We start from the raw sequence: 25,559 nt of genomic DNA, 5'->3' as shown, positions 1-25,559 counted from the left end.
TGAGCAAGACTGAGACCCTGTCTCCAGTAAAAGAAAAAAAAGTAGAAAAACTAGCTGGGTGTTGTGGCAGGTGCATGTAGTTCCAGCTACTTGGGAGGTTGAGGCAAGAAGATCGCTTGAGCCAGAGTTTGCGGCTGCTGTGAGCTGTGATGACATGATGCCGTGGCGCACTACCCAGGACGACAGAGTGAAACTGTTTTTTAAAGAAGAGTAATTTGTGGGGTGCTGGGTTGTGACTGTGAACAGAATTCTTACCCAATGCTTTTAACATCCACTGATGATTCAGTTATTATGACGATGGTTGCCAAATGGTGATTTTCCAGCTCCTTCTAAATTCCTTTTATTTTTATCAGTTGGTAGACATGTTAGTTTTGAAATTACTTGCTTGAGGGCGGCGCCTGTGGCTCAAGGAGTAGGGCACCGGTCCCATATGCCGGAGGTGGCGGGTTCAAACCTAGCCCCGGCCAAAAAACAAAAAACAAAAAAAAAAGAAATTACTTGCTTGATATCCAAGTGGAGATGTTGAGTGGGAAGTGTGGACTTAGAGAAAAGATAATACAGGCTGTAGATTTAGATGTGAGAGTTTCCAGTCTACAGAAGGTGAAAGCCATGAGGCAGCTGAGGGACCCCAAAGGCCCATCTCCCCTGTGGGACACAGGAGCTTCTCTGACCCAGGTTCTGCTGACAGTGTGCTCTGTCAATATTCCACTGCCAAAGCTAGGAATATTCCTGCTCATCCGTCAAGGCCCAGTTCAAGTATTGTCTTCTTTGCAAACTCGACCCTTCTCCGAGGTTCTTCATTACCCTCCTCCGAGGTTCTTCATTTGTGAAACAATTCTTGAGCTCTACTCTGTGCTAAGCACTGAGATCTGGAAAAGAGACTTGATTCCTGCCTACAATTTTTTTTTTTTTTTTGGTGGTTTTTTTTGGCTGGGGCTGGGTTTGAACCCGCCACCTCCGGCATGTGGGACCGGCGCCCTACTCCTTGAGCCACAGGCGCCGCCCCTGCCTACAATTTTTTTAAGAGAAGGAGTCTCGCTGTGTTGTCCAGGTTGGTGTGCAGCGGCTGTTCATGGGAGTGATGATAGTGCACTGTAACCTCAAACTCCTGATCTCAAGGGATCTCGCACCCAACCTCCCCAAAGCTGGGATGACAGGTCGTGCCACCTGAAAATGGGGTGCACCACCTTCTGGGAAGAGATAGATATTCACATGTAATTACACAGATACAAGCGTCATCACATCAGTGGCAACAACAAAGAACAGTAGCCCCTGGCCTGGACAAGGTGCTATGGGAGTTTCCCTGAGGTAATGCCAACTGACACAAGAGCAGAGGCCAGCTGCATCAGGGAACGGCCAGGGGGCATGTGCAGGGCTACTGAGGGAAGGGCACAGGGGATGGGCTGTCACTGCAGGTATAGCTAGAGAGGGGGACAGTGGCCTCCAAGGCCAAAGTAAGGCAGCCAGGTCTTCTCCTATAGGCATGAGCAGGCCACACAGGGTTTTTAATGAGGGTGATGCCCCCCATTGGCATTTTGAAAAGTCTCCCTGGCTGCCACAGGGAGCAGGAGATGCAACTTTAAATCCCATTCCGCTGCTGGTGTCCCTCAACAGCATTTACCCACGCAGGCTCCCCATGGTCCTTGGCCCTCAGGCCCCTGGTGGCAGTGGCTTTGTTCTGCTGTTCTGTCTGTAAGGCTCCTGGACCCAGTGCTGCTCCTGGCAGTGACTGAGCCTTCTCTTCTAGGCCAAGGGTGGGGACCCCACAACTGTGGAGACCTGCAACCTGGTCCTTCCTGCTCTCTTAGGCCTGCAGCCCCATGTGGGGTTCTCAGTGACCCAGGGGGCTTACAGTCTCTGTCCCCTGAGCCTCCTCCCTGGTCATCCTGCAGCCTTCAGAAGCATTGTCTCCTGTCTGTCCTGGTCCTCTGTCCCTCAAGGAATAGGTTTTGGAAATGCAGAAGCTAAGGACTCATTCTCAGCTTCTTTGGGAAGCTGCTGTCAACCTTTCCCTAAAGCGACAAATAAGCCTTCCTGATGGAACAAGATACAGAGATGGGCCGTCATCTAAGTCATATTCTTGTCAAAACCATTAAATCTGAATTTGTTCATGAGAAAACAGAGATAAATCCAAATTATGAAACATTCTATAAGACGCTTAGATACTCTAAAAAGTTAACATCTTAAAAAACAAGGTGAGGAAACTTTTTGATTTCAAGAGGCTAAAGAGACAAAGTAACTGAAAGCATTGACTGTGCCTTAATTAAAAGGGAAAAGTCATACAGAGCATTACTGGGGCCACTGGAGGATGGACTGTGCTTCAGGTGATAGTGATACTAGGTTCTAAGTGCCCTCCCAGGTGAGGGAGGTGCTCCTTGCTTTAATTTTAGGGTGATAATGGTTATGGTTTGTGCAAGAAGGTCCTTGTTCTTAAGACGTTGGAGAGGTGAGATACTAACATTTCCTATCAACTTTCATATGGCTCTGGGGGAAAACTGCACTGTACAAATCTGAGAGGGGTAATGGTGATTCTGGCTGATGGGTATATGGTATTCATAATGCTGTTGCTTTCACCTGGGGAAGGGGCTGGGTCCTTCTACTGCACACTAGATGCCCAGTACCCTGCCCTGTGCTTCAGATACAGATAGGGCAGGAGACCTTGGTCTAATTTGCAAGGCCCCTCACCTGCCACAGTGGAAACACTCAGACTGGGGGGGGCTGAGGGTCAAGCCGGGTTGCCAGCTGGACAGTGGCCCTCAAGTGTAGTGTGGCCACACCCCTGCATTTATTCAGGTCAGAACGTCTGGCTCTTTGTTGGATACAGGAATGCAGACGGGGTCTGAAGCAACCTGAAATCTCTTCACTTACCCTTCAGTCACCCCCAGCTGGGTGTCAGGGCAGGAGGAGGTCAGAAAGGTGCTAGCCCAGGGGTTAATCAGAGCCACCTGTGGTCAGTAGCCAGCAGAGGCGTACTGGGATCCAGGAAGGAGTGAAAATGCTCTGAGCACATGGGGGTATGGGCTCACAGGGGCCCAAGTAGGGACAGGCTGGGTAGCCTGAGCATCATCTGGGAAGGCAGGGGTATGCATCTGTGGGCCTGAGGCCACCAGCATCTTGGCTGGTTTAGGACCAAGGAAGGAGACCAGGTAACTGTGGCTGAGGTTGGCCCAGTGACTTTCTAAAAGGCTTGTTCCTTCCATCAGGGTTTGGCACCTGCTGTTGCTTATGCCTGGAATGCACTTTTCACAGCTCCCTCCCCTACATTTTTTATCAGAATGCTGCCCAGACCAGGCTTGGTGGTGGGGGTTTCTACAGCCTCATTCTGCTCCATCTTGTTTTTATCACCTGTCAGAGACACGAAGTAATTTATGCCATGTTCATCATCTGTCTCTCCCACTGTGGGTAGCTCTGCGCGCAGCCTGCCTGGTGTTGGCCTGCTGGGGTAGGCTCTCCGTAGCACTTCAGTATGTGCAGCTCCCTGGGAGACCAAGAACCCCCTCCCAGAAGATGTGCCAATAATCTGGGTATGCAGAGGGATGTGACTTGTCAGCTCGAGTGGCCTTTATCAGCCATTCTGGATCGCACAGTAGCAACTATCTATTAAGTACTTGTTTCTCACAGGAAGCTGGTGAGGTAAATGTTACATGCTCATTTTTAGATGAGAGGACAGCTTAGTTTTTTTGCCCAGGGTCACAGAGTTGGTGCATGAAATTATGGTTTGCACTCATGTCAGCCTGTCTCCACAGAGCTGCATTTGGGCAGGGTTCTGTTCTGGTTTCCGGGGAGGTGCCCAATCCTGCCCTGCTTCTCTAAGCCTGGCTCATCCCACTGCAATAACACCATGAGCCCTTGGTACACATTACCTCATTTATTCTCACAACATGCCTGTGAGGTAGGGAGGGGCAGGGACTGTCCCCATTTTACAGAGGAGGAAGTTGAGGCACATGGAGGTCAGGTGACTTGCCCAAGGTCACAGACGGCGGCCAAGCTGGAATGGGGCCCAGAGCAGGCCCTTGGTTCACCCAGGGGAGGGTACCCCCTGCAGCAAGTGCTGGACAAGAGGTTGTCTCCAATGCCATAGAGTCGTATACACAGTATAGAGCAGCCCCTCGTGTACCAAGCTCACTGCTGGGCTTGGCCCTGCCCTTGCCCTGCCCTCCCCCACCCTGCCCTACAAGCCCAGGCCATTGCAGCTTGGGACTCATGATGCTTGGGAGTGGGGAATAGGGAAAGGGGAGAGGAAAGGATGACTGGGATTAAAAAAAAAAAACCAGAACAGAAAACTCAGAGGCTGGAGACCAAAAAAAAGGGCTGCTTACACACAAGGTATATATTTTTACACACACTTGTACATACACCTATATAGTACATGTAAAAATATATGCTATTCACACACCCGCCTCCTGCCAGGTGCCCCGAGAGCCAGCAGCGGCGGCGCTGGTGGGCAGGGGTGAGCAGATGGGCGTTTGTTAAATATACACTCTAAGGTCTATGTGCATATGTACACATACATACAGACATTGCCGCCTGTCCCTCGGGTACTGTACACAGGCGTGGCCGAGGACAGACAATCCCCTGGAAAATGGGGTCCCTCTCGAGTGCCCCCCGGAAGCCACTCTGAGTCCTAGATTTTGCTGAAGGAAGAAGGGGCTGGAGAGGAGAAGGCGCGAGTCTGGAGCATGATAACTGTGGCTTCATCTCATTTCCCCCTAAAGGTAAAACCTCCTTCATCTGCTCAGAAGCAAATCCTGCCAGACACTGCCCAGGGCTGGCAGATCACAGCAGTGGGTGCCCTGTGAGGAACCTCCATCTGCATGTGCGCGTGCGTGTGAGACCGTGTGTGAGCACTGGGCAGGGGAGGGAAGGGACACATGTCCATCGCTCTGTCCACTGGGCACTCAACCGCAAAAAGGGTTGAGAACCAGAAAGCCGCCTGCCACGATGGTGACCACTGTGTGAGCTCTGAAGGGAAAAGAGAAAAACGTAAGAATGAAAATCCAAGGTCAGAGCAGGGGTAGCTGGGAAAAGAAGGAAGGACATGGCAGGTGCCCAAGGCTGCCCTTGGTCTGTCGTCATCTTGTAAACAAGCTAGTTTTAAGTTCTCATCAGATAGAACGAGTAAAAAGACTGCAGTCTGAGGCTGGGCCAGGGTGTCGCCAACCTAAAGTCCATCTATCTATCCACCACGGCCAGCGAGAGGAAAAAGCAAAGTTTTCTAGGTTTGTGATTTTTGTTGACTTTTGTGTGTGAAATCTTCATAACCTAAAGCTGAGAGGGACCCAAAAAAGCCAAATTGCGAGCCCTTGTATGCATCAATTTGAAAGTTGGCTCAGGGTCTCTAGACAGAATAACCACACTAAACGTTGAGAAAATTGTGTTCCATTTGCATTTAGTTTTTGTGTTTGTGGTTTTTTTTAAATGAGTTAAGATCATTTAATTCCTCCTTCCTGGTCTCAGAGCCTGGTCTGGGCCTCCGGGACATAAATCTCGATGCTGTCCGCGCTCTCCGTGGCTGAGTTCTGCCGCACGGAAGCTGCCCGCTTAGCCGCCAGGAGTCTCTTGCGGGCCTCCTGACGCTGCTTGTCCCCAGCATCTGAGGCCTTGTCGCGGCTCACGGCCGGCTTGGATTTGGCTGGCTTCTTTGGGACTGGAGGGGGTGGTTTCTTCTCTTCCTTTAGTGAAACAGTGAGGAGGGAACAAAAATAAAACAAAGGTGCCACGTTCTGTGTGGCACTATCCCCTACTGTATGCTGGCAGCTGGCGTTTCCACCCCAGCCTCCCCGCACTGGCCACAAGCAACACACATTGGAATCAGGAAGCCACAAGAAGCGATGATAGTGGGTAGTAGCACAAGGCATAGGAGCAAAAGCGAGCTGAGAATCCTAGAGTGTTCTAGCAGGAAAAGATGGACAGATCAGCTGTTCCTACCCCTGGCTTTGAACCACTGGGAGCCTGAGACTTGGGCAGGAACTAGCCTGCGTCACATACCCAGAGATGGGACTTAAATTCAGGGCTTTCAACTTCCAGGTTGTATTTCACATGCTATTCTAGGGATTAGAACGTATAAGGGCCACAGTCCAATACCAGCAATGGTCACTGCTTTTCCCTGGTTTAAAGAAGGAAGCCTCAGGGAAAAGGCTGGCCACTGCAAGGAGCAGAAGTAGCTCCAGATGCCCATGTTCTTGGCGGTATGGCCCCAGAGACGAGACTATTTTCCTGCCTCCTAAGTTCTAACAGCCATGTCTACATTGAGACTGTGGGTGGCATGTCTCCCCCGGGTCCCCCTTTCTGAACATGCAGGGCAGGACAGCATGCTTCAGGGGGCAGCCTCAACTACACAGAGCGAGCGGCATGCTGGACGAGTGCCAAGCATGGACCCCACGCAGTGATGGATGTGAGTCCCCAGCTCAAAGACGACACACGGAGAAGGGAGCCAAGCAGCACTGACCGATGTGGGCAGCGTTATTGCCGACCAGGAATTTGTCCCTGGACTTCCCCTCCGCACTGCTCCATGCTCACCTTCCTCTTCTCGGGGGTCTCCACCAGCTGCCAGCTGTTGGCCTTGAGGTGGTAGAGTTCGTCAAACTTCATGCTGATGTCCTCGATGGACAGCTGTAGCAGGTCCCAGAACCCTGCCAGGTCCTGGGCTGTTGGACGTGGGTTGGCATCAGGGTTCTGTGGGCCAGATGGGGATCAGTGGGGCCAGCAAGGCAGAGGCCTGTCCTGTTCCCTACCCTAAGCATGGTCCCCCCGGCCCTGTCAGTACTGGGTGGGGGCTCTGGAGACCTGGTCTTGCTAACTGGGAACAAGGGAACATCTGTACAAATGAATAAAGCCAGCTGCTGGTCAGTGCCAGTCCTAATGGTGGGGGAAGGTCCCATCATGAGAGCAGGCCCTGGACATACATGTGACTGAGGTCACTGTTGGGGCTATGGTGAGGAGAGCATTCATGTCCCTAATGTAGGCCAGGCAGACAACTAACAGGGAGGAAACAGAAGTTCTTGGCTAGGGTCTCACAGTGAAGTAAGAAGCAGCTAGGATTCACTCCCAGGTGGGTATGATCACAGAGTTTGCGTTGTTTCCCTCCCATCATTCTGTTCCGTGACAACACAACCCCCAAATCTCCACAGGTCCTGGAGACACTCTCCATCGCCTCCACTCCAGGCTAGATGGAGAGAGACTTCCATCGGTAAAGCTGCCTAGACCTCTGCTTCTGGTCCCGGCAGTGGAAGCTCCCCTAACAGGTAAGGAAGGGGAGGGATAAGGATACCCACCAAACCCAGTGGTGGTATTTTAGTTCTTACCTTGAGTGTGGTCTTAGATACAGAATAGATTTCATATCCTAACTTTTACATAAAAGTTACACTTTCTATTTAAGCAGTACTAGAGAGCTGATAGAGGATGACTGTCCCTTCTCATGCTGGACACTGACAACACTGCTGTCATCCTTCTAGTGCCCCATAAGGAAGCAGCACCTTCTCCATGCTATGGAGGTGGTCACCAGGCTTAGAGGGGCTGGCTGGTGCACAGACAGGCCCATCTAGTGGGCAGCCAAAGGCTGGAAACCTTTCTGTCGAGGAAGAAGAATCACACTCACCAAGTTTTGCTCACAGAGGCCCCGGAACTGCTGGAATTTCTGGGACATCAATAGTTGGGCACTGCCCACCGCACTGAGGACTTTTCCTAAGACTGAGAAAGAAAAGGTAGAAAAAGACTGATGGAAAGTGGGATCAGGGTTATAGCTTTCATTTCCCCCTGCACTCCCTTAGGATAAAACCATTACTAAGTATTTGGTGATAATTATTTGGCCTTTTATTTATACATTAATCCACTCACTGAGGACAAATGCAAACAATACAGATAAAGTGAACCCCACCTCATAGTTTCCTGAATATGTTTTCTGAAAAAGTTTTCCATTTAAGCTTAGTTTTCAAATTTATTGCCTTAAAAACATAAATTACCACCATGGATTCAAGAAGAAAGGGAAAATCTGATTAGATCATTAAGCATTTTTTAGAAATCTTCCCAGAAAAACCAGGCCTAGGTAGTTACATAGGTGAAGTTTTATAAAACCTCTCTGTGTAAGAATTCCTGTCAGCTGAGGACAGTCCTGACTCCTCTCCCACAAGAGCTTATCAAGGAAGAATGTGCCTCATTAAGAAATAATCAGTAAATGAAAAGAAAACCGACATAGACCCTAAACAACGATAGTATAGCACACAAACCCTGACCAGAAAATTACTGCCAGGGAACAGCTGAAAATTTTGGCAGTGACAGTGAATGTGCAAAAGTCAGGTTCACAGTAGAGAGACAGTGAGACAATGGAAAGAGATAAAACGGGGGCTCTGGCACTAGAGAAAGAAAAAAATCAGGCCATCACAGAAACAAGGGCCGCACTGGAAGTGGCACAAAGATTAAACCCTGATGAAGACTTACTTTCAGCAAGGATAGGGACAGTGGACTCCCATATAACTGCTTGATTAAAAAACCTCTTTAAAAATGAATAGCTGGCTCTGTGCCTGTAGCTCAAGTGGCTAAGGCGCCAGCCACATATACCAGAGCTGGCGGGTTCAAATCCAGCCCGGGCCTGCCAAACTTGAGACTCTGTTTCAAAAAACAAACAAACAAACAAAAATAGCTGAACTGGGGAGAATAAAATGAAACAGTCTACTTTGGTCTAAAGAAGAATGGGAATCAAAGGAAAAGTCTCCTGAAAATTCCTAACTTATATAAGACTGCACTTAGGTATCATTTTTTAAAGAAATATAAGCAGGAAATAAATACATTAAAAGGTGAGAGTATCAAAAAGAGAGAGATTGACAGACATGGAAGAGAAAATAGATGCATCTATCAAAGTTCTAAAAGAAGAGGACAGAAAGAATGGAAGAAAAGGAATATTCAGAGAGATCATGGTTGAGGCTCGGGGCTTGTAGCTCAGAGGCTAGGGTGCTGGCTACATACCCCACGGCTGGTGGGTTTGATGCCCATCCGGGCCTGCCAAACAACAATGACAACTACAACCAAAAAATAGATGGATGTTGTGGCGGGTGCCTCCCAGCTACTTGAGAGGCTGAGGCAAGAGAATCACTTAAGCCCAAGAGTTTGAGGTTGCTGTGAGCTGAGATGCCATGGCAGTCTACCCAGGGCGACATAGTGAGACTGTCTCACACACACAAAAAGAATTCCAGGAATGACCCAACACAGTAGTTCATGCCTATAATCCTTAGCTACTCAGGAAGCTGAGGTGGAAGGATCACTTGTGCCCGGAAGTTGGAGGCTGTAGTTATGATTATGCCACTATATTCTAGCCTGGGTGGCAGAGGGAGACCCTGTCTATAAAAAAGAAAAAATCCAGAAATGGGTAATGGATATCAGTTCCTGAGTCAGGAAACCAAATGAATTAATTCCAAGCAAACCCTGTACTTATTTACAACAAAACCAAAGACAAGCTCTTAAAAAGCAGTTAAAAGGAAAGGAAAGATTACCGCCAAAGATGAGCTAAATGGTAAATTTCTCAATTACAACAATGGTTGATAATAGTAAAATATTCAAAGTACTGAGAGATAAATATTAACATCATTCAAGATTGAAAATGAATATGGATGAGGAAGAATAGTGTCTTCAACAAATGGTTCTGGGAGAACTAAATATCCACATGCAAAAGTTATTGGACATTTCCTTCACACCATATTAAAAAAATTAACTCAGAAATGGCCAAATATTAAAACTATAAAACTCTAAGATGAAAAACATTTTCATGACCTTGGCTTTGGTGAAGATTTCTTAAAGACATCAAAAGTGGGCGGCGCCTATGGCTCAGTGAGTAGGGCCCTGGCCCCATATATCCAGGGTGGCGGGTTCAAACCCATCCCCAGCCAAACTTCAACAAAAAATAGCCGGGTGTTGTGGCAGGCACTTGTGGTCCTAGCTACTCGGGAGGCTGAGGCAAGAAAATCACCTAAGCCCAAGAGCTGGAGGTTGCTGTGAGCTGTGATGCCATGGTACTCTACCAAGGGCAATAAAATGAGACTGTCTCTACCCAAAAAAAAAAAAAAAAGACATCAAAAGCACAGGCAACAAGAGAAAAAATAAACTGGATTTCATTAAAATTGAAAAAATATATATATATATTTTTTTTGTAGAGACAGAGTCTCACTTTATGGCCCTCGGTAGAGTGCCGTGGCCTCACACAGCTCACAGCAACCTCCAACCCCTGGGCTTAAACGATTCTCTTGCCTCAGCCTCCCGAGTAGCTGGGACTACAGGCGCCCGCCACAACGCCCGGCTGTTTTTGGTTGCAGTTTGGTCAGGGCTGGGTTTGAACCCGCCACCCTCGGTATATGGGGCCGGTGCCTTACCGACTGATCCACAGGCGCAGCCCCATAAAATTGAAAGTATTTTTTATGCAACAGAGGACACAATGAAGAAATGAAAAGAGAGCTTACAGAATGGGAGAAGATACCTGCAGATCACATATCTGATAAGGTTGCTTAATATCCACAATATGTAAGAATTTCCACAACCCAACAACAAAAAGATTAACAACCCAATGTAAAAATGGGCAAGAACTTAAAGAGACATTTCTCTAAAGGTATACAAATGGCCAGTATGTTCAACATTATTAGTCATGAGGGAACTGCAAATCAAAACTACCATGAGATTTCATACACATTAAGATGGCTATAAAAAAAACCATGAAAGTAAGTGTTGCAAACATCTGGAGAAATTGGAACCCTGTACCTCACTGGTAGGTATGTAAAATGGTGGAGCTGCTGTGGAAAACAGTTTGGTGGTTCCTCAAAAAACTAGGCAGAGATTACAGCAGCAAAAAGGTAGAACCAACCCATGTGTCCATCAATAGGTGAATGGATCAACAAAATGGGGTATACATACAATGGAGTATTATTCAGCCATAAAAGCTAATGAAGTTCTGATACATGCTAAGTAAAATAAGCTAGTCACAAAAGGACATTGTGTGATTCCACTTAGAAGAAATATTTAGACAAATTCATAGAGATAGAAAATAAATTAGAGGTTACAAGGGGCTGGGGGTAGCAGGTAGGAATAGGGAGTTACTGCTTAATAGGCATAGAATTTCTAAATGGGGTGATGTAGTTTTGGAAATAGGGAATGGTGATAGTTGTCTTTCCAGTTACCCACTATACAGTTATAATGAAGAAAGACTAATGCAAGAGAATAGAAAGCTCAGATCAACACATACAGGAAACCTGATGTTTGTCAGAGCTGGACAGAGTGTCAGTAGGAGGCTTGGTGCCTGTAACACAGTGGTTACAGTGCAAGCCACATACAGTGCAGCTGGCAGGTTCGAACCAGGTCCAGGGCAGCTAAAACAACAGTAAAAACTACAACAAAAAAATAGCTGGGTGTTGTGGCAGGCGCCTGTAGTCCCAGCTACTTGGGAGGCTGAATTGCTTAAGCCCAAGAGTTTGAGGTTGCTGTGAGCTGTGACGCCATGGCACTCTACCGACGGTGACAGAGTGAGACTCTGTCTTAAAAAAAAAAAAAAACAAATGAGTAGGATAAGAAAAAATATATGATAGAGCCTTACCTTTCTCTCCATTTACAAAATCAATTCGAGGGGATCAAAGACTTAAATGAAGAAGACAAAATTTGAAAACTGTTACAGGAAACAATAAAATAGCTTTTTGACTTTGGGTGGGAGAAGTATAGATATTCTTAAGTACAAACCATAAAGGAAAGACTGATGGAATTATACTAACATTAAGAATATTTGCTGGGTGGCGCCTGTGGCTCAAGGAGTAGGGCGCTGGCCCCATATACCAGAGGTAGCAGGTTCAAACCTGGCCCCGGCCAAAAACTGCAAAAAAAAAAAAAAAAAAGAATATTTGCCAATTTATTGCATTAGATTGTTTTTGCAGCTTAATTTATAATTGTCAAGATGTGGAAACAACCTAAATGCCCATCAAACCAGGAGTGGATTAACAAACTGTGGTATATGTATATCATGGAACACTATTCAGCCATAAAAAGATGAGAGACGTACAACTTTTTTTTTTTGCAATTTTTGGCCAGGGCTGGGTTTGAATCTGCCACTTCTGGCATATGGGGCCAGCGCCCTATTCTTTCGAGCCACAGGCGCCTCCCTGGAGATGTACAACTTTTATATTAACCAGCCATAAAAAGATGGAAACTTACAATTTTTATATTAACCTGGAATTGAAACACACTCTTCTTAGTAAAGTATTAAAAGAATGGAAAAGCAAGTATCCAATGTGCTCAATACTAATATGAAGCCAGTAGACAATCTAATGCATCACCCTAACACAAGAGAAAAACTCAATTCAAGATGGGGGAGGAGAGGAAGTGGAGCCAGGGGAGGGGGGAAAGGGATTGGTGTGCTCCTACTTAATGGGCACAATGTAAGGGTTTATGGCACACTTCCTGAGGGCAGGACACAACTACAACAGGGATTTTATCTAACAAATGCAAACATTATAGGCTCGGTACCTGTAGCTCAAGCAGTTAAGGCGCCAGCCACATACACCAAAGCTGGCAGGTCCGAATCCAGCCTGGGCCTGCCAAACAACAATGACAATTGCAACCAAAAAATAGCTGGGTGTTGTGGCGGATGCCTGTAGTCCCAGCTACTTGGGAGGCTGAGGAAGAGAATTGCTTAAGCCCAGGAGTTGGAAGTTGCTGTGAGCTGTGATACTACGGTACTCTACCCAGGGCAACAGCTTGAGGCTCTATCTCAAAAAAAACAGCAAACATTATAATCTAATTGTTTATACTCTTACATTGATCTGAAATAAAAAATAATGCTTAATAAAGTATAAGCCAAAAAAAAAAAAAAAGAAAGAAAAAGAAGAGTAAGAATAAAAAAAGGAAAAAAAAAAAACCGTAAAAGAGACCATAAAGAAAGCATAAAGGCAAGTCATGAACTGGGAGAAAAGATCTGTGATACATTTTGTCTGGAACTTCCAACAAAAGTTCTAGAATCCAGATAAAGATCACCTGTGAGTCAACAAGAAAAAGCCAACCTAATAGGAAAATGAGCAAAAGACAGGAACAGGCATTTATTTTATTTTGTTTTTATTTTTTTTAGAGACAGAATCTTACTTTATCACCCTTGGTAGAGTGCTGTGGTATCACAGCTCACAGCAACCTCTAACTCCTCAGCTTAGGCGATTCTCTTGCCTCAGCCTTCCGAGTAGCTGCGACTACAGGCACCCGCCACAACGCAAGACTATTTTTTGTTGTTATTGCAGTTTAGCCCGGGCTAGGTTTGAACCTGCCACCCTCGGTATATGGGGCCGGCACCCTACCCACTGAGCCACAGGTGCTGCCCATGAACAGGAATTTAAATGGCCAATATATGAAAAGATGTTCAATTTCACTAGTTAACAAATGAAATATAAATTAAAACTCTGATTTCACATCTGTAGATTGGGGCAAGAAAAAACGTCTTACATACAAAGTGTAAGCAAAGACGTAGAACTGCTGTGTTGCTCAGGTTGGTCTCAAATTCCTGGCTTCTAGTGATCCTTCCGCCTTGGCTGATTTCTCAAAATGATAGGATTACAGGCATGAGCCACCACACCCAGCTGATGGTCAGTTGGTTTTTGACAGTGGGGTCAGGACTACTCATTGGGGAAAGAATGGTCTCTGGGGATAACTGGATATCCAAATGTAGAAGAATAAAGTTGGACCCGTACTTCATAACATATACATAAATTAATTCAAAATGGATTACAGACTTAAATGTGAGCTAAAACTATAAAACTCAGAAGCAAACAGGTATAAATCTTAACAATCCTGGATTAGGCAATAGTTTCTTTCACTTGGCACCAAAAAGCACAAGTGACAAAAGAAAACAATCAACAAATTGGATTTATTAAAATTAAAAATTTAGGCTCTGTGCCCATATTACATGGGTTATAGCATCAGCCACATGCACCAACGGTGGAGGGTTTGAACCCCTAAAGTGACAACTGCAACAAAAAAAATAGCTGCAATCTCATCTACTTGGGAGGCTAAGGCAAGAGAATCACCTAAGCCGAGGAGTTGGAGGTTGCTGTGAGCTGTGACACCATGGCATTCTACCAAGGGTGATAAAGTGAGACTGTCTAAACAACAACAACAAAAATTAAGCCACAAAGGGGCACAACCCAACTGTCCCTCAACTGATGAATGGGTAAGCAAAATGGGATTTTGCATACAATAGAGTATTATTTAGCAGTAAAAAGGAATAAGATACGTTCTACAACATGGATAGACCCCCCCAGCCAGAACATGATGCTAATGAAAGAAGCTAAACAAAAAAGACCGCACATTCTATGATTCCATTTATATGAAATGTCTAGGCCGGGCGTGGTGGCTCACGCCTGTAGTCCCAGCGCTGTGGGAGGCCGAGGCAGGTAGATTGCATGAGCTCAGAGGTTCAAAACCCATATGAGCAGCAGTCAGCCAGAGTAAGACCCCGTCTCTACTAACAACATCAAAAACAGCCAGCACCGCAGGAGAAAGAAGAAAATCAACAAAAAAGGAGTACTTCAAAACAAACATGAACAAGCACACTGAAATTAAAAATTAAAAAATTAAAAAAAAATGTCTACAATATGTAAATCTATAGAGAATCAATTAGATTAGTGCTTGTCTAGGGCTGAGGGAGGGGGAGGAAGAGAGGGGAATAATGGCTAAATGAGTATAAGGTTTCTTTTTGGGGTGAAAAAAATGTTCTAAAGTTAGATAGTAGTGATGGTTGCACAAGGCAGTGAATTAGAACTCACTGAATTTTATATTTTAAAGTGGTTAATTTTATAGTATGTAAATTATGTCTCAATAATGTTACTAAAAAATGGTCACAACTAGAAACATCTCAACTGCATATCAATGGACTGGGTAAACAATGGTATATTCATACTGGGATGCTACATATGAGTGTGAAGAATGAACCACAGTTACAGACAGGTAGTGACATTGATGAATCTCAGAAACAATGTTGAACATAAAAGGCAAACCTTGGCCAGGTGTGGCAGCTCACGCCTGTAATCCTAGCACTCTGGGAGGTCGAGGCAGGAGGATCACTTGAGCTCTGGAGTTTAAGACCAGCCTGAGCTAGTGTGAGACCCTGTCTCTACTTAAAATAGGAAAATTAGGCAGCCATTGTGGTGTGCACCTGTAATCCCAACTACTCAGGAGGCTGTTTGAACCTAGGAGTTTGAGGTTGCTGTGAGCTAGGAGACGGCCATGGCACTCTGGCCCAGACAAAAGAGTGCGACTGTGTCTCAGAAAAAAAAACAACCAAAAAAAGACCAAAAGCCAACCTCAGAAAAATACATACATTATGCTTCTGTTAATATAAATTTCATACAGGCAAAACTAAACTATATTCCTTAGGGGTAGGTGAAAATATAAAAGAAAAATATAAAAGCAAGGGTATAATTAACACAAAACTCAGGATCGTGCTTGTTGCTATGGCAGAGAAAAGGTGATACTACTCTATTCCTGATATTACTGTAAGTAGAGACAGGGTTTCAAACATACTGGTAACACTGTATTTTGTAACTTAGGTTATGGGTACATAAGTGTTTTGTTATTATTCTTTACACTTTACACTTCACATGTATATTTCACAATAAAAATAAAGGTTAATAAAAAGAATGAAAGCAAAGTAAAGATTTCAGATAGATAAAAAAACTTTTAATGCCAGCTCTTGGGCTCTCACTAAAGGAAGTTCTAAAGGATGTATTCAGCAAAGAAGAAAATGATCCTGGAAGGAAGATCTAAGATATAAGAAGAAAGAGCAAGCAAAGAAAATAATATGAATGAATAGCCGGGCATTGTGGCGGGCGCCTGTAGTCCCAGCTACTCAGGAGGCTGAGGCAAGAGAATCGCTTAAGCCCAGGAGCTGGAGGTTGCTGTGAGCTGTGTGATGCCACGGCACTCTACCCAGGGCCATAAAGTGAGACTCTGTCTCTACAAAAAAAAAAAAAAAAAGAAAGAAAATAATATGAATGAATTTAAATAACTTTATAAACTAATTATTATATAACTGTAACAAATCGAAAATTATATAATTACTGTTTCTTTTTTTTTTGTAGAGATAGAGTCTCACTTTATCACCCTTGGTAGAGTGCTGTGGTGTCATAGCTCACAGCAAACTCCAACTCCTGGGCTTAGGTGATTCTCTTGCCTCAACCTCCCCAGTAGCTGGGACTACAGGTGCCCGCCACAATGCTTGGCTATTTTTTGTTGCAGCTTGGCCGGGGCTCGGTTTGAACCCACCACCCTCGGTATATGGGACCGGTGCCCTATCCACTGAGCCACAGGTGCCGAAAATTATATAATTATTATTGCTTGTGGAGTTTAATAGTAAGAAAGCAATCAGATAAGTCATATTGCAAGGTCCTTTTGTTGTTTGGGAGGAAGGTGAAGACACTCAGTAAATTAATGCTAGCATTTTTAGGATATAAAGTTAGCCAGGCATTAGTGGTGGGCACCTGTAGTTCCAGCTACTTTGGAAGCTGATGAGGGAGGATCACTTGAGCCCAGAAGTTAAAGGCTGCAGTGAGCTGTTGTCCTGCACTTAAGCCTGGACAATGAAGTTAGACCCTGTCTATTTAAGGGCAGAGTGCCCTCTGGTCAATTGAGTATTTTGGATGTAAAGTACTAGAATCACATAACATGAGTGGAATCAGGACTTCTGCTGTTAGTATTATGTTCAACATCTCTGAAGTGTGCACTCCGCTAAGCATAGCACAGGCTTATGAAAACAAGAAATCTATGAGGGCTTTCAATGTTTAACTGGGCACAGGACAGCCTGGACTCAAGCATTTCCTAGACTTTCCTGCTGCAAAAATGCTGGCCAAAGCAGGGGTTAGCGGAAGTGGTGGATGGCCAGATAGTTCTTTCCCATTGGTTCCTTTTGCTGTAGCAGCACTTTGAAAGATGAGATCTTGTAAAGGGAAGGCAATTACAACATTAAACCTCAAGAAATCAGCTGGGCGTGGTGGCTCACGCCTGTAGTCCCAGCGTTGTGGGAGGCCGAGGCGGGTGGATTGCCTGAGCTCAGAGGTTTGAGACCTGTATGAACAGCAGTGAGCCAGAGTAAGACCCCATCTCTACTAACATCAAAAATAGCCAGACATTGTGGTGGGCGTCTGTAATCCCCGCTACTGGGGAGGCAAGGGGACAGAGCATCGCCAGAGAAAGAATGTCTAAAAAAAGAAGAAAGAAAATGAACAACAAAAAAAAGTACGTCAAACAAAGAATGAACAAGCAAGCTGAAATTAAAAATTAAAAAAAAAAAAAAAAACCCTCGGCGGCACCTGTGGCTCAAGGAGTAGGGCACCAGTCCCATATGCCGGAGGTGGCGGGTTCAAACCCAGCCCCGGCCAAAAAAAAAAAAAACAAAAAACCCGCAAGAAATCATAACACTACTATCTCAGACATTCTTTTTTTTTTTTTTTTTTTTTTTTTTTTGTGGTTTTTGGCCAGGGCTGGGTTTGAACCTGCCACCTCCGGCATATGGGACCGGCAACCCTACTCTTGAGCCACAGGCGCCACTCATATCTCAGACATTCTTGAACTTGAGCAAAATAAAGTCTTGTTTAAGCCACTTTATGTTATCTTTTAATGTTACTTGACAGCAAACCTAATTTTATTTAAAATAGCCTCGGAACTAAGAAAGACTATTGTGTCAATAGCTGGGCGTTGTGGCGGGCGCCTGTGGTCCCAGCTACTAGGGAGGCTGAGGCAAGAGAATTGCCTAAGCCCAAGAGCTGGAGGTTGCTGTGAGCTGTGACACCATGGCACTCTACTGAGGGCGACAAAGTGAGACTCTGTCTCTTAAAAAAAAAAAAAAAAGACTAGTGTGTCAATCCTACAAAAATGCAAAAGGGAAGAAGGGACCTCAAAAAGGTCCTTAACATGTTAGTAATAAACTGAAACATACAGAAAACAGAATGTAAATGGACTAGATTGTCCACTTGTGAAATAAAAGTCAAGGGACTGGATAAAATGCAAAACCCAGGTAAGTGGAGGCTGATTATAAGATATATGATGAAGCCAGGAGTAGTGGCTCACTCCTGTAATTCTAGCACTCTGGGAGGCCAAGATGGGAAGACTGCTTGAGCTCAGGAGTTCAAGACCACTCTGAGCAAGAACAAGACCCCTGTCTACTAAAAAAATAGGAAAATTAACTGGGCATTGTGGCAGGAACCTGTAGTCCCAGCTACTTGGGTGGCTGAGACATGAGGATTGCTTAAACTCAAGAGGTTTGAGCAAGGCTAAGGCCACGGCACTCTGTCCAGGGTGACAGATTGAGACTCTTAAGAAAAAAAAAAAGAAACATGATTAAGAAGGACAATGAAAGGTTAAAAGTAAAAAGACAAAAAAAAAAAAGACAATAATCATAATACATAAATAAGACTCTCAGGCAAACACAAATATCCATTCCAAAACATCAGTGGATCACTGATCATTCACAGCAATAGCACGATTCTAAACTCCATGCGTCTAATACAGTGGTTCTCAACCTGTGGGTCATGACCCACAGGAACTGTATTAAAGGGCCGTGGCATTAGGAAGGTTGAGAACCACTGGTCTAATACATCTTCAAAATATATAAAGCAAAATTTGACAGAATTAAAAGAAGAAATGGACAAACTATTTTATACATAGTAGAAAGTGGTATGATAGATATGTTCCCTAAATACAACACAATTACTTTGAAAATACTAAACTCATCTTCTGATGAATACAGCCCTTCCCCATTCCAGCCTTGTTTCTACACCTATTGTCAACCAGCCCTTGGAGCTGATGAGCGGGATGAGTTTCAGATCTGCCCTCTACAGACCCTCGATGCTCTGCTCCTCCTCACCCAGAGGAGATCTCTTCTGCCACCTACCACACCTTCTCAGTCTTGGCTCCTCCTGTCACTACAGAGGAACCATCGCTCTCCATTTTGGCACTAATTCTACTTCTTCTCATTCACCCAGGGATAAGCCCAACAGTTGCTCCTTTTCTTTCCTGCGTAATGAATACCTCTTCTCTAACAAGGTCATTCCCAACAACATACAAACATGCTTTCCTGTTGCTCCATTAAAAAAAGAAATCCCTCTCCTGGACGGCACCTGTGGCTCAGAGGGGTAGGACGCTGGCCCCATATGCCGGAGGTGGCGGGTTCAAACCCAACCCTGGCCAAAAACTGCAAAAAAAAAAAAAAAAATCCCTCTCCTTTGGTTTTATATCCTTCCATTTTTTGCTTCCTGAATGGAGAAATATTCATCCCTGGAGTGGTCTACACTTGGAGACTACAATTACTCCTCCTGCTTCCTTTTCATCTTTCCACCAGGGCACCCACCCGTGCCCTGCCATCACCATTCCATCAAAATGCCTCCTCTAAGGTCTCTAACAACCTCTGCATTTCCATTTCCAGCTCCGTATGTCTGGACACAAAATGTGTCTTTGACAGAATAGATTCTCTCTTCCTGAAAACTTTTAGTTGACTTCCAATTGCTCTTCCCTTGATCTCCCTTTTAATTGCCAGTGTTAAGTGCTGGTGTCTCAAGGATCAAGCGTGGATTGCCAGTCTTCACTCTGCAAGCATTCTCATCTCTCTCTTTTTTCTTTTCTTTTTTTTTTTGAGTCAGGGTCTCACTCTGTCACGCAGATTAGAGTGCAATGGTGTGATAATAGCCCACTGCCTACTCCAACTCCTGGGCTCAGTGATCTTTCTGCTTTAGCCTTCCAAGCAGCTGGGACTGTAGGTGTACCTCACCACACCCAGTTTTCACCTTATTCTTTATCTTCATTTCTACCTGAATGACTCCCAAATACTATCTTCAAACTGGACCTGTCCTCTACTCTGATGTCTGAGACAGCATATCCAATTAAACATCTTCAAAACTGAACTGACTTTCCCTAGATACCTCCATACCCTACAGATGTCCCCGTTTCAGTGGCAAGACCATCCTTGTCTTTACTAAGATTCCAAACCATTTTGACTCCTTTCACGCTTATCCCATATCCAGTCTGTTAGGAAATCCGGCTACCTTCATTTTTATTTTATTTTTTTGTACAGACAAAGTCTCACTGTACCGTCCTCGGGTAGAGTGCTATGACCTCACACAGCTCACAGCAACCTCTAACTCTTGGGCTTACGCGATTCTCTTGCCTCAGCCTCCCAAGCAGCTGGGACTACAGGCGCCCGCCACAACACCCGGCCACCTTTTTGTTGCAGTTTGGCTGAGGCTCGGTTCGAACCCGCCACCCTCAGCATATGGGGCCGGTGCACCACTCACTGAGCCACAGGCACCGCCCCCAGCTACCTTCAGAGAGATCCAGAACCTGATCCCTCCCTTGATGTCTCCACTGTCATCTTCTCTATTTTCTACCCCAGATTATTATTACATAGTCTTCACTCATTTCCAACTTCCATTTGTATAACACCTCCCAACCAAGTCTCATCTGAACAGAGAAGCCAAGGTTAATCCTTTTTAAAAAATGCCAAATCTCTCAGCTTTGAACAAGTCAGGCACTTGCCCACCACACTCATCTGCCCTGCTATTCCCTCTGCCTGGAAGGCTCTTCTTCCCAGATCTCTACAGCATTCTCTCCCTCTCTCCCTCCAAGTTTCTGCTCCAACCTCACCTTTAGAGGGAGGCCTTCCCTGACCACTCTACTCACGACAGCAACATCTTCCTGGCCGTGCAGCACAAACCATCCTGCTCTCACTGCTGCTGGTTATTGATTATCATATTTAGTTATTTTGTGTCTCTTCTCATGAAAATGTAGGCTACAGGAGGACAGGGACTTTGCTTTGTTCACTGCTATGTCCTCAGAAGCTACAATGGAAACTGGCACATGGCAGGGACTCAGTAAATATTCACTGACTAATTCATGGTCAGGACTAAGGGAAGGATGTAAATCTGTTGTTCCACACTGTCTTGAAGCTCCTTGCTATGCAGTTAGACATCAGTACGATCACAGAGACAAAATTTCCATTCATATTGCAAATAATATGATTTACAATGCAAATGCAAGGTTGATGGACACAAGATCAGTATATAAGGATCAACATAATTTCTATCTACTAGCAATAACTAATAAGAATAGGCACATACAGGGCGGCGCCTGTGGCTCAAGGAGTAGGGCGCCAGTCCCATATGCCAGAGGTGGCGGGTTCAAACCCAGCCCCGGCCAAAAAAAAAAAAAAGAATAGGCACATATTTTAAAAATGACCCATTTTGGGCGGCGCCTGTGGCTCAGTGAGTAGGGCGCCGGCCCCATATGCCGAGGGTGGCGGGTTCAGACCCAGCCCCGGCCAAACTGCAACAAAAAAATAGCCGGGCGTTGTGGCGGGCGCCTGTAGTCCCAGCTGCTCGGGAGGCTGAGGCAAGAGAATCGCATAAGCCCAAGAGTTAGAGGTTGCTGTGAGCTGTGTGACGCCACGGCACTCTACCCGAGGGCGGTACAGTGAGACTCTGTGTCTACAAAAAAAAAAAAAATGACCCATTTCACAAAACAAAAACTAGAAAGTACCAAAGAAAAAACCTAATAAAAATATGCAAGACTTTCATGGAGAATTAGTCAAACCTGAATAGAAGTATATAAAAGGATTCCTGAATGAATGGAGCGAAAAATTGATTCATAGGTGAGAAGAGTGAATATTTTGCAGGTATCCTTCCCAAATTAATCTGTAAGTTCATTCTACTTCCAGTTAGCATTCCAACAGAAATTTTCTGAGGAACTTCATGTATTAATTCTATAATTTGTATTGAAAGAATGGAGATATAAGAAGAATCCACAAAAAAGGTGTCCTATCAGATACCAAGGCATGCTATCTGATGCTGTGGTGATTAAATTACACTAACACAGAAACAGCCAAAAGAGGAAAGGAACAGAGGCCAGAAATACATCCCTCCATGTACCACATGTGAGGGAATTGCAGTCATGACGGATTAGCATCACTGATCAGTGAGGAAAGTAAGGACTTCAATAACTGTGAAACCATGAAAAAATGAGATCCTAGCAGGTACAAATATAAACTACTGATGGATTAAATAGCCAAATATGAAAAAAAAAACAAAACCCAAAACTTTGAAGCCTTGAAAAAAATCTCTGTGCTGATGGAACACAGAAGGTGTTCTTAAGAATGAAAGGGGTGTTCTTAAGAATGAAAGGCACAAAACAAAAGATGGATACGAATCTATGAGAATTAAAAATTACTATAATAGGGCGGCACCTGTGGCTCAAAGGGGTAAGGTGCTGGCCCCACATGACGAAGGTGGCAGGTTCAAACCCAGCCCTGGCCAGAAACTGAAAAAAAAAATTACTATAATAAAAGAAAACATTAATTTTATTTATTTATTTAGAGACAGTCTCACTTTATTGCCCTCGGTAGAGTGCCATGGCATCACACAGCTCACAGCAACCTCCAGCTCCTGGGCTTAGGTGATTCTCTTGCCTCAGCCTCCCGAGTAGCTGGGACTACAGGCACCCGCCACAACGCCCGGCTATTTTTTTTCTTGTTGCAGTTTGGCCAGGGCTGGTTTTGATCTCACCACCCTCAGTATATGGGGCTGGTGCCCTTCTCACTGAGCCACAGGTGCCGCCCTACAAATCAGTTTTACAAATGTAATCTAACAGAAAAATGATGGCATACTCACATACGAGTAATTCACAGGATTAAAGTCTAAATGGCTAGTACGTAAAATGAAAACATGCACAGCTGCTCTAGTAACCAAGTAAACGCAAAATCAATCAACTGGATATAATTTTCCACTTATCAAACAATCAATTTAAATTCTGACAGGATCAAGTGTCAGAATACTAGCGAAAAAGAAATTTTCAAGCACTGCTAGCATAAGGGTAATTTGGTATAACCTCTTTAGAAAGCAATCAGGCTGAACTGATTAAACATATGGTCCATCTCACCCAGTGATTTTGTCCAAGGTAAATACCTTAGAGAAATTCTTTTATGTGTTATGGCAGAGCGGTGTGCACCAGGATGCTGACAAAAAACAATGACAACACCTAAACATCATTAGGAAAATGGCCGAAGAAAATGTAGGATAGCTGTCATCAGTCACCACCCACTAGCCAGGGCCAAGTACTCTGCATACAGGGTTTCATTGGACCTCCACTGAACAGAGGACAGGTACAGCAACTGCCCACTGTCACACAGCTGCTGAATGGCAGAGTACTTCACCTCCGTACACCTGCTCCCTCAGACGGGATTTTTTTTTTTTGCCGTTGTTTAGCTGGCCCAGCCGGATTTGAACCCTCAGTGTATGTGGCTGGCGCCAAAAGCACTGTGCCGAGGAGCCTCAAGATGGGATCTATAGCTCTGACCTCACAGGGGAGCAGGGAGTTAACAAGATAGGGATGCCGAGTGCTGGCTCCTGGGGAGCCCTTCTGTGTTGAAGGTTCTGATTCTCCACTCACTCTTGATCAGCCCTGATCTGTCTCCTGGCCACAGCAGTTTCTTTTCATCTCCACTTCCCCCGTGGCAAGAAAGAGAGCTGCAATAATTGACTTTTATAATCTTGTTTTTTTCCATGAGCCCCTCCTTATCCAACCAAGTATTCCCTGCCTCCCTCTTTCAAGATAATAGCCTCTCCATCTCACCAGGGAAAGTTGGAGCTGTCCAGCTGACTTCTGGCCACGGGCCCCTTTATCTGGTTAGACACCAAATCCAGTCCATTCGAATGTTCAGAAACATTTCTTATGTCCATTCAATCATTTCCCTAACCCCTAGCCACTAATGCATTTTCTTTTTTTTGTGGTTTTTGGCCAGGGCTAGGTTTGAACCCACCACCTCCGGCATATGGGACCGGCGCCCTACTCCTTGAGCCACAGGCGCCACCCCACTAATGCATTTTCTACACTGCAATCTGAGTGATCTATCTTAAGAAGATAACTGCCTTCCTGTTGCTCCAGAGCCCCCAACAGCTCTCCCCCTACCTACAGGGTAGTGTCTGCGGCCTTCACAGTCAGCCTGATACTCCTGGGACCCACCATCGCCCACTCCCCTCCTCTCTTCAGTTGTAGTTTCTGGGAACGTGCCACGCCCTTCCTGCGTCTGTGCCTTTGCACACGCTGCTCCCTCCATTAGGAACGCCCTTCCTCTCCCCTAGCCTGTAGGTATCTCCCGTATCTCCTGCAGTTCAGCTACAAATGGTACCTCCTTGGTAAAACTCATAGATCTAAGGAAAGTGACCTTAAAACTTGTGGCCCACGAGTCAGACGGGTGTGAGTGGATGGATGTACACAATTTGGTCAGAGAGCATGGCAATGCCTGGCAACATCAACAAGAGCTGTGGTCCTTAGACATAGGAAGTATTTTTTACAACAGCCAAAAGGTGGAAGCAACTTAAGCGTCCATTCACAGATGAATGGACATATGAAATGTGGTCTATCCATACAGCAGAATACTAGTCTCAAAAAGGAAGGAAATTCCGACATGTGCTATGACATGAGTGAACCTTAAGGACATTATGCTACAAAAAATAAGCCAGTCATAATAAAACAAATGCTGTATAATTTCACTTATATGAGGTACTCAGAGTAGTCAAACTCCCAGACACAAAAAGAAGGTGGGTCCTAGGACTGAGGGGACAGGAGGATGGGGAGTTAGTGTTTGATGGCTATAGAGTTTCATTTGGGGAAGATAAAAAAGTTCTGGAGATGGATGAGTGATGGCTGTACAATGGTGTCAAAGTACTTGCTCATGCCACAGAACTATACATTTGGTTAAAATGGTATTTTATGTTATATACAGAGAGTACTAAAAAAAGTACACACAAGAAAGGAAAAAACTATTAAAATAGTAATACTCAATACTTATAAAATTACAAGAGGTGCTCAAATGTGATTTGTATATACTGAATATTAAAATTGTTACTGAGTGTTAAAACTAATTTAATAGTTTTTTTCCTTTCTTAAAACGTGTATATGTATTTTGGCTCCCTCTGTATTTAACCACGATTAAAAAAAATGATAGTGTCTATAAAGAGTCAAGTGTGGTGGCTCATAGCTGTAATCTAAGCACTTTGGGAAGGTGAAGCAGGAGGATCACATGACCCCAAAAGTTTGAAACCAACTTGGCAACATGGTGAGACTTCATCTTATGAAAAAATGAGCCAGGTGTGGTAGTGCCCCCCCTGTAATCCCAGCTACTTGGGAGGCTGAGGTGGAAGGATTGCTTGAGCCTAGGAGTTCAAGGCTACAGTGAGTTATGATCGTGTCACTGCACTCCAGCCTGAGTGACAGAGTAAGACCCTGTCTCTAAGGGGAAAAAAAGAGTCTGAAAAGTTTAAAGGTCTTTAGATTTAGACAGGAAGGGAATGCAAAAATCTCTTAGAGAGAGGAAGTCACATGGGTGGGCACTGTTGACTTTCCTGAGCAGTCAGAATATTTATCTTGGATCTAAGGACATGAGCTGTGTAACTAGATCTATCACAGTACTGATGGGACCGGTCTGTCACAGTTACTGATTTGGGACCCACCATCTCATAGCAGAGCTATGATAAAAAGGGCTCCATCTAGAGTTTGTGGTCAGCAGCAGGAGT

At 44.9% G+C, this 25,559-nt stretch overlaps 1 protein-coding gene across 8 annotated transcripts in view; it reads right to left on the bottom strand.

Moving 5' to 3' along the window:
* Positions 1 to 3,853: 3,853 nt before the first annotated feature.
* Positions 3,854 to 25,559, bottom strand: part of DLGAP4 (DLG associated protein 4) — a 199,249-nt gene continuing 177,543 nt past the window's right edge. For 7 of the 8 annotated variants that reach the window (XM_053573556.1, XM_053573554.1, XM_053573555.1 and 4 more), the window contains 3 exons: positions 7,598 to 7,689; positions 6,520 to 6,675; positions 3,854 to 5,672 (listed from right to left, as the gene is read on the bottom strand). In XM_053573556.1, coding sequence (XP_053429531.1) covers positions 5,454 to 5,672; positions 6,520 to 6,675; positions 7,598 to 7,689 — 467 coding nt within the window. In that variant the 3' untranslated portion in view covers positions 3,854 to 5,453. Of the gene's footprint in view, positions 5,673 to 6,448; positions 6,676 to 7,597; positions 7,690 to 25,559 lie in introns of all 8 variants that reach the window. The other variant, XM_053573557.1, reaches the window with a different exon arrangement.

Source organism: Nycticebus coucang, chromosome 21, assembly GCF_027406575.1.
Source record: "Nycticebus coucang isolate mNycCou1 chromosome 21, mNycCou1.pri, whole genome shotgun sequence".
Lineage (NCBI taxonomy): Eukaryota > Metazoa > Chordata > Mammalia > Primates > Lorisidae > Nycticebus > Nycticebus coucang.
The sequence above is the reverse complement of the archived record's forward strand: the minus strand, read 5'-3'. Positions and strand labels throughout refer to the sequence as shown.